Genomic DNA, 17,069 nt, shown 5'->3' on the forward strand with positions numbered 1-17,069 from the left:
GCGCCCTGAGGGGGCTCAGGGCCTTAGTGGGATGGGGAGGGGTCCCCGTGGAGGTGAGGCCCGGAGCAGGAGGGCCCAAGAAGGGCAAGATGGGCCTGGCATGGGGGAGGGGACAGAGGGGCTGGAGACAGGTTACAGAGGTGGACACTGATCAAAGTTAATAGCTCAAAGAATAACAGGCACCAGGTTTCTCATCATGTGAGGACCGGGGTAAAAAAAAAAAGGGGGGGGGGGAAATGGGAGAAACCAGGCCAACCCCGTGGTGTCAGTGTAAACTCATGGTGATAATCAATCGAGATGCAAATGTGTGTGCATACACATGTATGCATATACAGATATTCCCTACTTCTATCCACTGAGAAGGCCTAGGAGCAGTGACACCCCAATACCTATGAGCATAGCTGGCATTCAGATCTTGCCCCTAACTACCGTTCTCCACTAAAAGGAATGAAGGCTCCTTGGAGAAATGGCTAATTTCCAGGGCTAGGGCAGGAGATGTATAAAACAAGCCTGGAGCATCTTGTACCAGAGAGCAAGGAAGTGCTCAAATAATGATAGAAAATGTCAAAAAAAAAAAAAAAAGACATAAGTGCAAGGCCAAAGGGGGGGTTCCCACTGGCCTCAACAGATTATAGCCTAGTGACTAAAACAGGAAACCAGAGATGGATAGGTAAATGGATACACAGATGGAGGGATGGAGGACAGGTAATTGAAAATCTGATGACAAATGGGATATCTGCAGTTTCAATGGACAGCCCTAAAAACACTTCTGAATCACGAAGAGGAACTTTACAGTGGAGAAGCTTGGAGACATCGCCGCAGTCAAGTGATTCTAGTGACCAGTATGAGGAGCGGATCAGAGGGCAGCATTTCCCACCGGCAGGATACAAGAGAAGAAGGCAGGATCCCTTCTGTGACACTCCTACCAAAAATACACTAACCGATTCTAACCATGAGGATCAGAGAACTCTACATTGAGAGCCACCCTACAAAATAACTGGCCTCACGCCTGGGTCAAGAGGATGGGGTGAGGCATGCCAGGGCTCCACCCCGACACAAACTCTGAATAACCTACAAGAACTGGCAGAAACATCTTTCTCAAACAAAGCTCAAGAAAACGGTTAGACAACAGTACCAGGACGAGAACCGAATCAAGAAAAAAAGCTACCTACAAAGTGTTGGCTCTCATGGCACCCTGGCCGGCCCCTCACCCACCCCTCATGGCTGGGCACGGGGTCAGCAGCGCTCCCAGGGTGGGTCCCTGACCCTGGATGCAGAGGGAGCAAAAGAACCCTCGTGCATATCCTGGCAGCATGCACGTCCGGCCCAGCCTGCCTGGCGGTGGCCTGAGGGACTCGCTGCCCCAGAGCGTGCCCTGCCATGGAGGGCAGCTTGCCCAGCTCTCCTGCAAAAGGCAGAAGGCAGCCGGGGGGTGGCAGGCTGTCAAGCCATGCTGCCTGGGGCAAGGGATTGCTGGCTGGAGGACACAGAGGGCCGTGCTGTGAGGAAACTGCCTCCTAGGAAAGAGGGACATTCCTATGTGTGTAAACGGGAATTCCTGGGGCCACAGAGCAAGCCCAGGGAAGACCTAACCTGCAGAAAGGGCTCTGAAGGAGAGCACAGGTCAATTTGCAAAGACTGGGAACAGTGCATTCTTTCTCCTTTTTTAGCTCTTAGGCTAGCTGTTTACTAGCTTAAGGAACAAACACCTCAGACTCTAAATTCCAGCGATAACACATTTTAAAAAATCATTTAAAATATTGAAACATCCAGCTTTTAATGAAAGATTACAAAACATACAAAGAAAAGGAAGTGATGGGCCAGGCAAAGGAGATGATTAAAGCATTTGAAATTACCCAGGAGGAGGGGCCAGACCTGGGACATAACAAAGACTCAAAAAAAAAAAAAAAAACTCTAAATATGTTGAAAGAGCTAAAGGAAAACATGGACAACAAACTAAAGGAAATCAGGGAAATGACAGATGAATGCAGAATAGCAAGAGATGGAAAATATGAAGGGAGTGGATGTGGCTCCAGCGGTTAAGCACCCACCTCACACCCAGGTTCGGTTCAGGTGTCTCCTAAAAAAAAAAACAAGCAAAACAAACGGAAAAGTCAACCCAGGGAAGCCAATATGGCTCAGTGGGTGGACACCCACTTCCCATATACAGGGTCCTGGGATCAATCCCCAGCCCCCATATCTTTAAAAAAAAAAATTATGAAAAGGAATGAAACAGAGCTGAAGACAAGAGTAACAGAAAAATTTAAATTCCTTTAGGTTCGGTTCAACAACAGATAGGGGCTAGGAAGAATCAGGTAAACTTGAAGATAAGACAGTTGAAATCATCCAGTCTGAGGAAAGACAAAAGAATGAAGAAAAGTGAACAGAGCCAGAGGGAACCTGTGAGACACCATCAAGCACTGTGGGAGTCCCAGGAGAAGAAGGAAAGAAAGGGGCAAAGAGAAAATTCAAAGAAATGATAGCTGAAAACTTCCCAAATTTAACAAAAGACATGAATAACATAACAGCAATATAACAAAAGATATCCAAGATGCTCAAGGAACCCAAAATAGGATAAACCCAAATAGACACACAGTACAGTACCTTTTAATCAAACAGTGCAATACCAAAGATTAAGAGAGAATTCTAAAAGCCCTGAAAAAATGTGTCTCATAAAGAAGCGTCAGTAAGATTAAGTGCCTATTTCTCATGGAAAACCATGGAGGCAAGAAGGCAGTGAGGTAACATATTTAAAGTGCTGAATGCAAACAATTATCAACCAAATTAAAACATTTCCAAATAAACAAAAGCTGAGGGAGTTTGTCTACCACTAGACCAGCCCTACAAGAGAGACTAAAAGAGTTTTGAAGGTAGAAAGGAAAGGACACTAGACAATAAATCGAAGCCACATGAAAAGCATCTCCAGTTAGGGTAATAGCTGGAGTATATATAAATACTAGCACCCTTGTGTTTTTGGTTTGTAACTCCACTTCTCACTTCCTACAGAATCTAAAAGTCAGATGCATAAAATGTCATGAGAAATCAGTGATTTTTTATAAACAAAGTATATAAACCTGTAATTTACAAGAACTACCTGAAATAGTTGGTACATACCATTGAAGTTAAGTTGGTCTCTACACAAACAAGAAAGTTTAGGATAGTGGACTTGGCCCAATGGATAGGGCATCCGCCTACCACATGGGAGGTCCGTGGTTCAAACCCTGGGCCTCCTTGACCCGTGTGGAGCTGGCCCATGCGCAGTGCTGATGTGCGCAAGGAGTGCCGTGCCATGCAGGGGTGTCCCCCGAGTAGGGGAGCCCCACGTGCAAGTAGTGCACTCCATAAGGAGAGCTGCCCAGCATGAAAGAAAGTGCAGCCTGTCCAAGAATGGCGCTGCACACACGGAGAGCTGAAACAACAAGATGATGCAACAAAGAGACACAGATTCCCAGTGCTGCTGATAAGGATAGAAGCCGACACAGAGAGCAGACAACTGGGGGCAGGGTGGGGAGAGAAATAAATAAAAAAATAAATCTACAACAAAAAAAGAAAGTTATAGACTTAAAACTATTTATAGGATGTTTACACTTAAGCTCCATGGTAACTACAAAAAAAAATCAGTGAACCGCAGTCTCACAGAGATGGACATTACAATATGGGTAGTCAGGGGTGGGGAAGGAGGGGACAAGGGGAATGGGGAATTAACACATAACAGGCACAGGGTTTCTGTTTGGGAAGACAGGAATGGCAGGTGGTAAGGGCACCACAACAGGGAAAATGCGAGTAATCCCACTGAGTGGTTGAGATGGAAACATTTGCTATATGTGTGTGTGTGCATATATTCACACACACACACACAAAAAGAGCAACTGAAGAGACAAAGACAATTAAATGCAATACGTGATCTTATACAATAGGAGAAAAGGCTCAAAAGCAAATTTTGGGGACATATGAAAAAATTAGAATATAGACTGTAAGCTTTATATCAATGTTAAATTTCTTGAACTTGAAAACTGCACTTAAGGTGATTACATAAATGAATATTCTTGTTCTTAGGAAATGTGCATGGCACTATTAAGTGTTCAAGCAGCATGATGTATATAAACAATAAACAAATGTTAGAAAATGGACTGATAGATGAGTATAAGATAGACAGACGGACGGGTAAGTTGCTGCATAGATAGAAGGAGAATGATAAAATGTTAAAATTAGTGCACCTGGATATTGGGGCATAGGGTTATTTTGAAATTCTCTATATGGCCTTTATTTTATTTCTGTAACTCTCTTGTATATTTGAAAGTATTTCAAAATTAAAAGTTTAAAAAATAATAATTGGCCTGTAAGCTTCAAAAGTCAAGGTGACAAAGGTCAAGGGAAGCCTGAGGCACCGTTCCCAATTGAAGGAGACTAAAGAGACAGAAGACGTACATTTTATGCTACAGACAATCTGAACTTGACCCTTTTCCCAAAAAAGACAGGACTGAGACAACTGGCAAAACGTGCACAGGGTCTGATGATTGGTGGTACTGATGTATCGTGCTAACTTCCTGGGGCTCGTGGTTGTGTTGCTGTCACACGGGAGAATACCCCTGTCTGCAGGCAACACGCGGTAGAACCTGTGGAGGGGATCCTACTCTTGAATGAGGCAGGGGCAAAAAAGGTTCTTTGAACCATACCTGCAAATACTCTGTAAGTCTATAATAGCTTCAAAATTTAAATGTAAAATATGTTCACATGAAAAGAAAGCAAAGAATACAATGTCATACTAAATTATTGGACGAGTTCTGACTGTTACCCATTAGTTTATAAGCAAAACCCAACAGCCCTGCTTTAACTCTCGAGGGTCCACAAATGCCCTCTGGTGGGGACGGGGCGCTCTGCTGCACCGCATCCTGGGTTGCGGTGCTCAGAGCCTCTGCCTCGCCTGGGGAACGCCTTCCGACCCCAAACATCCACAGCATCTACAGACCCACAGCACGTCATGGGCCCTGTCCAGATAGCTGGGCAGCTGCAGACTGTGCGCTAGGAGAGGAAGACCCCGCCCAATGCCACTCATGGCAAGCCCATGTTCTGACGGGCCTGCCGCTCATGCCGGCCCATCGGAGTGAATCAAGAGCTGAACTGAGGGAGGGAACTGGCTGGGACTGGAGAGAGCCCCAGAGCAGAGGCCACACTCCCAGCCACAATAACGACAACAACCGCTCCACCTCATATCCGTGCAGTATTAAAATTTCCAAGCTCCTTTCCATCCATAATCTCACCTGATCCATACAAAGGAAATAAGATACAGAAACCCGACCCCCCAGATTAAGTCAAGCCCATGTTAGGCCACATCACACCATACACCTCCTGCTCAGCAGCCCCTGCAACACCCGGTGTGTGTTATGAGATTCATACTCCTCCTCTCCCCCCGCTGGATGGCAGCCTCCAGGAGAGCGTGGGCTGTTTGCTCACGGATATCCCAGGACCTCACAGGAGGCACACACCCCGGGGGCACTGGGGAGAGGGAGGGAGGGAGCCAGCCCTGCTCTGCCCCCCACCACCCGGCCCGGTGCTACCTGCTGCTGCTGGGCCCGGGGGTCGCCGTTCTCCTTCTGGTCCTCTTCGTGGAGCCGCTTCATGTCCTCCCACGACTGCTGCAGCAGGTTCCACTCACGCAGCAGCTGCCCGTTCTCCCTCCTCAGCATGTCCATGTCGTCCTTCAGCTGCATCTGGTCACTCAGGAGCCGGCTGTGGAGTATGCTGAAAAGCCCACGCAGTGAGCCCCAGCCGGCCTCCTACCCCATCCCGAGGCCTTGCCCCTCCAGGTCCCAACACTCCCAAAACACCCAATGGGAGCCGGCACGGCCAGGCCAGCAGCGCTTGGAGGCAGACCCAAGCCCAGTACCGGCCACGTTCCAGGAAGACCCAAACCACTTGTTGAAAACCCGACATCAGAAATGGCAAATGTACAAAGACCAAGGAAAGGAGATAAGCCCTTAGCTGGTACGGACCCAGCACCTCCCAGTTCTGAGGTCCGGGAAAACATCAGGAGGGGGAAGGCAAATACCCTCAAAGGGGCGCCAGGAGCCAAAGAAGTCCGTGCCACGTGCCCATCTGCCCGTCCTGCAGCCACATGCTGCGGCAAAGCCCGGGCAGCGACTGGACGGGGTCTGCCTGGCCCACTGTCTAAGGCAGGTCCAAGGGCACACGTCCACTCACTGAAGGCAGGATGCTTGCTAAGTGGGAGAAGAGGACCAGGACCAGAACCCCAGCTCCACATCCAGAGACCGGCGGGAGCCCCGGCCGGGCAGGCCCACTCACTGGTAGAAGTCGGTCTCCTTGGCCACCTCCTCGCACCTCTTCAAGGCGTTGGTGTGCTGGTTCTGGAGGCTCTGCAGGTCCGACATGGCCCGCACACTGGATCTTCAGCCTCTCGTAGTCGGGATTCAGCCTGTGGTAGGGCCTGGCCCAGACCAAACAGCCCAATGAACAGAGTCCCTGAGATTTGCACTGACAATGAAGGTCTCTCAGCCGGGAGGCATGTGGACTCCTACATGAAGCTCTCCTGGATTACCCCAGTCCAGTGGTCCCCAAATACTGGTCTCCTATGTACCAGCATCCCCTGGGGGCTTGAGAGACCCAGAGGTCTCAGCCTCCCCCAGATCAACAAAATCAGAATCCCTAGGATGGAGGGAGCCTCGGTTGTCTGAGCTCCCTGCATGTGTCTGAGAAGGTGGCGCCTCATCCCCTAGGAGCTTGCAGCAGACCATGCAACCAGCCAGTATGCACAGTGGGTCCATCTGGAAACCTGGGAGGGGACCCTTGCATTCCCACGATGGGGTGAAGTTTCCTCCTTTTAACCAGTGTGTTTCAATCTCGGATACTCATTAAAATACCAATGCCCAGGCCGATGGCATCGGCATATCTGAGGCTGGACCCAGGGGTCAAGAGCTTTTTAAAGCTCCCCAGGTGATTCCAACATGCAGCCAAAGTTGAGAACTATGGCCAGGTGCAGAGGTGCTAAAAGTGTGCTTCCCAGGGCATCAGCATCCGGACCTCCTGGGGACTCCTTAGAGATGTGAAGTATCAGGCCCAGCCCTGGACCTAAGGATCAGTGGCTCTGGGGGAGGGTGTGGGAAGAGGATGACTAGACCAGAAGCCCATGAGTCATCAACAAACCCTCGGTGATTGTGCTGCATGCTCAGGTTTGAAAACCCCTGCTCTAGAAAGTCAACTAACTTTTCCTGTAAAGGTGCAGAAGTTAAATATTTTAGGCTTTGTGAGCCATACAGTCTCTGCTGCAGCTACTCAGCTCTGCCTTCGCAGCATGAAAGCAGCCGGAGACATTACACCAACAAATGAGTGTGGCTGTCTTCCAATAAAACTCTTTAAAAAGCCCAGGCAGTGGGCCTGATTCGTCCTGCAGGCCATAGTCTGCCTGCTCCTGCTCTAGAGCATCCTTAACTTCACTCATCCTGCCTTTGTGACAGCTGACATAGGGGCATATTCTCATAAAAAACAGTTTCAAGAACCAGGCTTTGTAGCCCTGACATCATCCCAGAGGAACCTCCCTTGGGAGGAGGCACACACCTGTGATGGTCCTAAAGGAAAGCAGTTAAATCACTCCCTCTGTCCTCAAGACTCCTGCCAGCCACTCTGGACCCGTGTTCCTTCCCCTCCTCCTCCACGAAGCCCTCCTGGATCATGCAGGTGCATAAGGACACTTCCTCTGCCCTGCTCTGTGGCCGCCCTTCCCTCGATCTACCTCTGGTCCCAAAGAAAGAGGGGGATGAGGATTTTCTTCCAAACAAGAAACCAGGTGGAATACACCCTTCCTAACACCACGCATGGCAACGGGACGATAAACGTGCTCACAAGTCACACAGCGAGCCACTCGACGTGAGGCCAGCTGGGGTCTTCTGGGAGGCAGCAGCACACACAGACACACAGACAGACGGACCCACCAAGGGTGGGTGGCAATGGCCGACTGTGCCTACGAGGGCAGGGGCTTCACGCAGCCCCTGAGGGATACACAGGGGACGCACTCTCTCGGGGCGGGAAGGCAGAACCAGAGAGCAGAGTGGGGAGCCCAGGGCCATGCAACAGACAGCAGGGCCACCAAGCGAGCACCACGAGGGACAGGAGGGGGCTGAGGGCTGTGCCCCAGCACTCCTGTCACCACACACACATCCACAGCCATTGGGGCCTCTCCACGCATATGACAGGATGGACAGATGGACACGGTAAGCACAGCCATTGGGGCCTCTCCACACATATGACAGGAGGACAGATGGACACGGTAAGCACAGCCATCGGGGCCTCTCCACACATATGACAGGATGGACATATGGACACAATAAGCACAGCCATCAGGGCCTCTCCACGTGCAAGACAGGACGGACAGATGGACACAATAAGCACGGTCATCAGGGGCCTCTCCGCGTGCATGACAGGACAGATGGATGCATGTGTGTACACACAAGCACACCTCTCACACAAATGCACCCCCGTAAGGGGTCTCTCCAAACGTGGCAGGACAGACAGACAGACAGCTGGATCCGTGCCCTCCCCTGGATTCCTGAGTGTCGGCTTAGATTTGGAGGAAGCCTGCATCCCCTGGGCCTGCAGGCAGCACCTCTGGGTGACTCTCCAGATGTGAGGTGGGGCCCGGGGACGCCAGGAGCACAGCCAGACCCTGGGAGCTGGCTAAGCGCTTGGGGACAACGGCACCTGCGTCAGGACGGCAACCCTCGCGCATTGGGCCTGAAGAGGAGACCAGTCGCAACTACCTTTTGTCACAGGTGGTCCCGTGGGAGGCAAAAGCCAGGCGCTTCCGCAGCTCGTTCCTCTCTCGGGTCATGAGGCGCAGTTGAATAGAGAGGTTTTCCACCTTCTCGTTGGCTTGCCGGTCGGCGAGGAGCGGTGGGGATGGCGCCTTCCCAGTGGTGCCTGGGGGAGGGCAGCGATAAGGGCAACTCGTATTTAGACTGTGCTCCCCAAGTGCTGGGCAGGGTTCTGAGCTCCTGCTCCTGCTCAGCCAACCCGGCAGGGCGGGCACTCCAGGTCCCCTTCACAGACGCGAACGCTGAGCCTCGAGCCCGGGCAGACGGGCTCCACCACCCACACACCCACCCACATCTGCTCCTACACTCTTATAGGACCAGGGCCTTGGCTCAGGACCCTGACAACACCCCTCAACCCCCAACCTGGCTTTGAGCCTTCCAGGGGGATGCTGGCTTGCCCCCATCCCTGGATCCTTACCTGGTCTGGAAACACCAGCTGTCATCCACCCCTGCCCACGGATTTAGCCCGGCAGGAGAAACTGCACAGGCCTCGGACCCAGCCCGAAGACAAAGGCGCCCAGGGCCCCGCAAAGCCCCCACAGACTGGGGCAGCTTCCTCCCCCACCAGTGCTGGACACCATGCCCTACACAAGCTCCCTTTTCCAATCCTTCCAGCTGCCTGCTGGACCTGTCCAACTGGCCACAGGTGTGCAGGCTGGGAGGAGGCAGCCAGGGAGAGCAGCCCACAGTCCAGGTAAGTGGGTGAGGCAGGAAAGCCCTGGGGCCTCCAGCTCTCCAGCCCACAACAGGTCCTGATAAGCTGCCCCCAGGACCAAAAATGTCCTGAAGGGAGTCCCACGCCTCACGCTCTTACTAAGGAACAGCAGCCAACACCAGCACATCTCACAAGCTACAACTCTGGTTCTAGGAGGAAAGCAATCCATCCATCCAGGAAGAAAGCGCCTCACGCAAATGTCCTAGAGAAGTGAGACAGCACAGCGGGTTATTCTCAGCTCTGTAAAGCACGTTCTCCTGATATCAGCCATCCCGTTTTATGGCTGTGATCCATGGCTGACTCACCCCACGGGAGACAACATTTGTCCCCCTGGTGGAGCTGCAGAGCGGGCAAAGGGCAATCACTGCATCTTCCAACTCTCTGTGCCGTCCTGAATCACACGTCCCCTTCCCCCTCACCTGCCTAATCCCTTGGAGGTCAAAAAATCCTCAGCTGATCGGTTGTCCACCTTCAGGAGCTCCCGGGAGGGAGCGAGTTCAACGCTGGGGTTGGGTCAGCTGGGTACGAGATGGGGGCCTCAAGCTCCCAGCTCAGTGCTTTTCAAAACTGGATCCCGTGCGTCCTGAAAGGTCTGTTATTTTAACCCCGACACACCCTAACCACCAGGATTCCTGCTGTCCAGCACAGACCTCTCTCAAAGTGGGGTCCAGAATCAGCATTTTTCGTAAGCACGGCCCTTCTCCAACGTGGTTCTACTCTACAGCTTGAGAAGCCCGCCCTTGCTTCTCCCCTCAAAGACCCTGGCTCCATACCCCTGTCCCCAGCAGAGGTAACAGGCTAGTTACAGCTCTGAGGGGGCTGCAGAGCTGCCTCCCCTTCTAGCAAATGAAATCACTGTGGTGGGCGTGAGCCAGGGCCAGTGCCCCCGCCAAGTCTTCTGGTTTGCAGCAACTTGCTTGACTTTCGGACAAACAGGGCTTTCTTTGGACACGTCTGAGGCCCCTGCTAGAGGTGCTTACTATTCACCCTCTAGCCAATTCGGGGCAGTGGTGGGGGCGGATCATCAATGGAGGATCGACAAACCCAAGACAATGGGCTGGAAAGACTCTCAACGAGCACCCAGCAAAAGGGAGCTTCCACGTCCAGTCATGGCTAGCCCCCCAGAACAGCCCAGAGAGATGACTTCTCCTGAGTGCTTACTATGTCCCTGGCATTAATTGGATCTTCACAACAGGTAGGTGCTATTGTCATCATTCCCATTTCGCAGGTGAGAAAACTGAGGCACTACAAGGTTAGGTAGACAGAGCCAGTGGGGGCACTGGGAGGTGAGCTGAGGCACCCTGGATTCAGGGCACATGCTCCTCAGTCATCGATAACATTTCATGCCCAGCCATTTCTGAAGTGCTCTTCACACATTATGCCATTTAATCCCCATGAAGTAGAGGCCGCTGTTATCTCCATTTTATAGATAAGGAAACAAAACCTTACCAGGGTACAGAGCCATGGCAGAGTTGGGATTTGAAGCCCTCTCTGTCTGACCCCAGAGCCCAAGATTAATCTAAAAGTTTGCAAACTTTTTGACCCTAGGACCTCTTTACGCTCCTAAAAATCAAGGAGGACTCAAAGAACCTTGGTTCATAAGGGTTCAATCTATCCATATACACCAGATTAGAAATTAAAACTAAGAAAAAAAACTTCTAAATTTATTAATTTTAAAATAACAAAAAAGTATTAATATTGTTAGGAAAAATGAAATACATTTTCCATAACAAAACAAAAACCGTAGTAAGGCGTGACATATTCCATTTTCACTGAGTTCTTTACTAGGGGACGGCTGGATTCTGCCAGGGCCGCACCATCACACAGCGCGCTGTAACCTGTGAACGCGCCACTCCACCTTCGTGGGAGGACAGCGGGAAGAGCAAACGCCGTCCCAGCGTCATCGTGAAAACAATTTTGACCTCACAGACTCCCTGAAGGCGCCTCAGGGACGCAAGGTCAAAAACCAGGAAACATGAACCCTCCAGCCTCACAACTGAAAAGGACCAGCTGCCCGCAGCCTGCCCGGGGAGCTGAGCGTGTGATCCCCGCTGTACAAAGGAGCGACAGGAAGGAAGCCAGGGCGAAGGCGGGACCGCGACGCCCTCCCAGGGCGCGGGGGCGAGGCGGCGTGCTCTGCGGCTGCGCGGACCCCCGGTGGGGGTGCGGACCGCGAAGAACGCGGCTGCAGCTTATGGCCGGAGGGACCGCGTGAGCTGAAGGCACGCAGCGTGGGCGCATCACCCCCAACACCCACGCCAGGGCGTGCTACGGTCACCCCTTGAGGAACCATTACACAGCCGGGAAAACAGCAGGCCGCGCAGGCTCGGGGCCAAGGGCTCCACCAACTGCCCACCCAGCGGCGTGGGGTCCTGGGGGCTTCACCCAGCAAGCGGCCCTCTCGACTCAGCCGACGGCGCCGCCTCCTGTCCTTTCACAATAATGGGGAGAGAGAGGGCAGACGAGGGGCACGAGGAAACTTCGAGAAGAATCCCAGAATGAGGCAAGCCAGGAAGTTCCAAAATAACAGCAAGTGTTGCGGGAAACCCTCTCCATTCCCATTCAAATTAAAAAAAAAAAAAAAAAAAAAAAAAAGCTTTTGGCTTTTTACTTCCATTTCAGAGTTCAAAGACATTTTGAAATCGGCACAGTCTTTGCATCATCCCCCATGTGGCCACTGAGACCCTTGGAAAACGCTAATGCAAAGTGTTAATAATGGTGGGGGAAGGTGTCTACAGGAACCCTCTTTTCTGCATGACTTTTCTGTAAAACCTACAACTTCTCTAACTAAAAAAGAAATTTATGTTTAAAAAAAAAAAAAAGACCGACCTCCAGAATGAGGGGCTTACTATCACAGCAAAGTCCATTCTCTCTCTCCCTGTCTTAGTTTTCTAGGGCTTTCGTAAGCACTTCCCACAAACTGCATGGCTTAAACAACAGAAAGTTCACGTTTCTAAAGGCTACAAGTCTGAGGTCAAGGTGCCGCAGGGCCAGGCGTCCTCTGAGCTCCGCAGGGCTCTGGTGGTGGCCGTACTGCATGATGCTCTGTGGCTTGTGGTAAAACTCAAATCACCACCTTCATCACACAGCTGTCTTCTCTCCACATGTTTCCTGTCTGTGGATTACGACCCGCTCTGATCCCGTTTGGCCTCATCTTAAATAACATCTTCAAAGATCTTACTTACAAGTAAGTTTACATTCACAAGATCTGGGTAAGACTCAAATGAGTCTATTTGAGGGACACAGTTAAATCCATAACACTCCCCATAAAACGATTCTCTGTACTGACCCACCCTAGTTCTACCCGAGGGTCACAGGGTACATCACAATGCCTCGTCTACAGAGCAGACCTATTGTCCTTTTGAAGACAATGATCATGATCCTATACCAGACACTCTTATCAAAATGGGTAAAATAAAGAAGAGACAACACGAAATGCCGGCAAAAGTGGGAAACGTAGTAAAATTGCGTGTTTAACTTTATAAGCTCATTGTTGGTGAGAAAACAAGATGACACAACCACTTTTGAAAGCAGTTTAGCAAGAGCTTATAAAGTTAAACACGCACTTACTACAGCAAACAGCAATCCTACTTCTGGGTAATTTACGTGAGAGAAATGAAAAGTTATGTTCTCACAAAAACCAGCCTGGGTGGGAAGCGGATGTGGCTCAACTGATACAGCTTCCACCTACCACATGGGAGGACCTGGGTTTGATCTCTGGGGCCTCCTGGTGAAAAAGAAGATGAGAAAGTGTGCCTGCATAGCAAGCCGTGCCCACACAAGTGCCTGCATGGTGAGCCAGTGCCCGCACAAATACCCACACGAGTGCCTGCGTGGTGAGCCAGTGCCCGCACAAATACCCACACGAGTGCCTGCGTGGTGAGCCAGTGCCCGGCAAGTGAGTCACGCAGCAAGATGATGATGCATCAAAAGAGAGACAAGAAGAGAGTCAAGGTGAAATGCAGCAGAAACCAGGAACTGAGGTGGCACAATTGACAGGAAACCTCTCTCCCCATCAGAGGTCTCCAGGATTGAATCTCAGTGAATCCTAGGAGAGAAAATGAGAAGACAACACAGACAGCAAAAACAGCAGGGCAGGAAGAGGGGAAGGGGGGTAAATAAATAAATAAATCTTTAAAAACAACAATAACAACAACAAAAACCCAGCCTAGGGGGAGCAAATGTGGCTTGAGCAGTTGAGCACCCACCTCCCACATGGGAGGTCTAGGGTTCAGTTCCCAGTGCCTCCTGGTGGGGAGGGGGAACAAAAAACAAGGGAAACATGTGGCTCAAGCGACTGGGCTCTTGTCTACCATATGGGAGGTCCTGGATTCGATTCCCAGGGCCTCCTGGTGAAGACAAGCTGGCCCACACCATGGACACGGAGAGCTGACGGCCCACACTGTGGAGAGCTGGCACTGCAAGATGATATAACAACAAAAAAAGGGAGACTCAGAGGAAAGACCGAGACACAGCAGACCAGGAAGATTAGGTGGCGCAAGCAACTGAATGCCTCTCAACCACATGGGAGGTCCCAGGATTGGATCCTGGTACCTCCAAAAGAGAAAGAGGAGAAGAAAAGCAGACATGGAAGAACACACAGAGGATGGACACAGAGAACAGACAGCGAACACAAACAACAATGGGGGGGGGGACACGCACAAACAAACAACAAGCAAAGCAAACAAATGACAAAACGAAAACCAACTCAGAGGAGCCAACGTGGCTCAGTAGTTGAGTGCCGGCTTCCCACATAGGAGGTCTGGGGTTCAATCCCCGACCCCAATACCTCAAAAACAAACAAACAAACAAACAAAACCAGTCTGCCTTTGGTGATAGCAGCAGTGTATGGACAAACAACTGTGCTATATCCATACAATGGACTTCTACTCAGCAATAAAAAAGGAATGAATTACTAGTATGCACAGCAGTATGGGTGAAACTCGAATGCATTATGGTAAGTGCAAGAAGCCAGACTCCAACAGCTGTGTACTATGTAATACCATTATGACATTCTGGAAAGGCAACAACTATAGGGATGGGAAACTAAAGGAACTGGGTGGAGGGAAGCGCTGACTACAAAGCTGCAGGAGGGAAGTTTTCAGTTGATAGGAGAGTTCTGTATCTTAATTATGTCGGTGGTTACACGACTGTGCATCTGTCAAAACTCACTGAAATTTATTTTTTAAAAGGGTAAATTTTACTGTATTCAATGATACCTCAATAAACCTGGTTTTTTTTTTTTTAATTAAAAGTAAGACAGCGTGGTGCCCTGGACTGAAGCCATCATCCCAGGAGTGGGGTGACTGGTGAAGAGCTGAGGCTTGTCACCCTCCCTCTGCCAGTGAATGCAGTTACAGTAACCGTTAAAAAAAAAAGCACAGTGAAATAAAAACGAACACCAAGTCAACCGTCAACAAAAACCTCCAATGCCTTTCCCACAGCTCCTCTGTACGATCCTGGTGCAGATCTTCTTTTGGATTCAAATGTAAAACTGTCACCTGTCCCTCATTTAAACCCTTCCTCTTCCTAAGTCAGGAATTCACTCAAGAAGGCAGATTTTACTTTTCCTTGGAATGTCCACGACAGGATTCAGAAGGTAGGGGCTTGGACTGCAGAGGCCTGAAAAGGGGTGCTGGGAGCCGGCACAGCCCCTGGACTGTGGACCAGGGGCAGAGGAGCAGAGGCCCTGCGCCCATCACTGGACCTCTCCTCTGGCCACTCTGTGATGCAGCTCCCCACTGATGCCAAGGCCCAGGCTCGGGCTCTCTGTCCTTGGTCCCCTGGTCACCACTCTCCAGCCTCCTTGGTCTTATTGACAGCTGGGCAGGTCCCAACTTTGCTTCAGAACCCTGTGGGCCTGTGGTGCTAGGAACCGGGGAGAACACTGTCACAGGCGCTCAGGCTGGTGCAGGGGAAGCTTCTGGACCTCCGCCAGGCACTGGCTATCAGGGAGAAGCAAAACAGCCCCACAACTGGTCATCAGAGGCACCACGGAGCCGAGCCAACCCACCCTCACCTGCAGCCGGGAGAGCCAGCGCCACCCGAGGCCTAGGCCCGATTCCTGCAGCGAGGTCAGCTCCGCTCAGAGAACTTCCAGGACCTCCCTCAGACCTACTGAACCCGAAACCCTGGGGCAGAGCCTGGTGGCGGGGACGGGGCGGGGGGGTTGGCAAGCCCTCCAGGGAGTCTGGCTTCTGATGCCCGCTAAATTTTGGAACCGTGTCTGTAGCCAGGGTGCATTTAACGGCCAGCGTGGGCTTTGCTTTCCCTTGTTTTACCAGCTGTCCAGTAGCCACACCTGAAGGAAACCCCAGGGATGAAATGCAGGGCTATCCTCCAACCCCCCAACTACAGAAATGGAAGGGGGCTTCCTCCTTTGCCAGTACACAACTCTAGCTCAGCTTCCTCCTGGGACTCAGAAAGACAGGAGCCAAGGCGAAGGAGGTGACAATTCCAACACAGCAGCTGCAGCTGTGCCTAGCTCTCAGTGGTCCTTCCAGACACAGTACTTGTTCTAGAATCCTTGCTTCAGGGTCTGCTTCTGCAGCAGTGGCCTATTGCTTCCCCATCACTCCCTCGTCTAGAGCACCATCCCTGAAAGGCCCAATTCAAGTGCCAGCTCCTCCACAAAGGTCTCTGATTCAGAACAAACGACTCCACCCCCTGGGCTATTTCCTTCTGTTTTACACAGGGCAGAATGGCCACTTATCTCTCTGCCTCCCTGGCTGGATGTGAAGAGTAGGGACCATGCTAAGGAATGAAGAGAAAGCAGGCTTTCCAGAAGGGGGAAGGAAGGGCAAGAGGGCACAGAGAGCCAGAGAGCAGCCCCTGTCCCCTGATGATTTATCGCTACCTTCCCCTACCAACCAGAAGCCACACTTTCAAGGAATCTCCACAGGGACACAAGGGCAATCCTCCGCTCCTTCTCTTGCCAACCAGCCAGGAGATCTCTGTTTAATAAAACATCTCTCCCATTACCTCCATTTGCATGAAATTTAAGGCGTGCTTTACAAATGCTGCCCAAGAATGTCTCTTCTTAAAACCTCCCCGGTCATCGAAGAAGAGAAATGAAAGGCAACTCAGAAAATTAGGTCAGGATGAATAGGGAGAAAGAAATACCAATTGCCTGAAACGAGCGTGCATTCCCTGGGCAGACTGCACCAGCTACCCACACGGCAGGGTTGGAGCCAGGCTACAATAATGGGCCAGATGGCATGGGGGAAGCCACGTGCTGAGCGGAAGAATGTCTGAAAAGACCTCAGCAGGGAGACACTGCAACCTCCCAGGCTGTTAGCAAAGGTGTGAGGAGTCGGTAGTGGAGTCCACGTGGAGAAGCGAAACAGGAGAGAGTACCTGACGACCTAACGCCAAGCAGGTGGACTTACCAGGTGTGAGTTATGGGGGGAAACGCTACACCCCAGGCTCCCCCTACCAATACTCTCCTATGCCGAGTATAATCTGCCAGACTTTTCCCAAATGTTCTTTTTAGAGAGATGAAAGTGGGAAAGTAGAGGTGGTCTTATTTT

The 17,069-nt window shown here is 51.2% G+C and overlaps 1 protein-coding gene across 1 annotated transcript in view; it reads right to left on the minus strand.

Moving 5' to 3' along the window:
- Positions 1 to 17,069, minus strand: part of LOC101422289 (disks large homolog 5-like) — an 82,964-nt gene that overhangs the window by 49,426 nt on the left and 16,469 nt on the right. Inside the window, 4 exon segments of the mRNA XM_058299231.2 lie at positions 5,559 to 5,742; positions 6,304 to 6,396; positions 6,398 to 6,445; positions 8,772 to 8,931. Of these exon segments, the coding sequence (XP_058155214.1) occupies positions 5,559 to 5,742; positions 6,304 to 6,396; positions 6,398 to 6,445; positions 8,772 to 8,931 (485 nt within the window).

Source organism: Dasypus novemcinctus, chromosome 6 (assembly GCF_030445035.2).
Source record: "Dasypus novemcinctus isolate mDasNov1 chromosome 6, mDasNov1.1.hap2, whole genome shotgun sequence".
Taxonomy (NCBI): domain Eukaryota; kingdom Metazoa; phylum Chordata; class Mammalia; order Cingulata; family Dasypodidae; genus Dasypus; species Dasypus novemcinctus.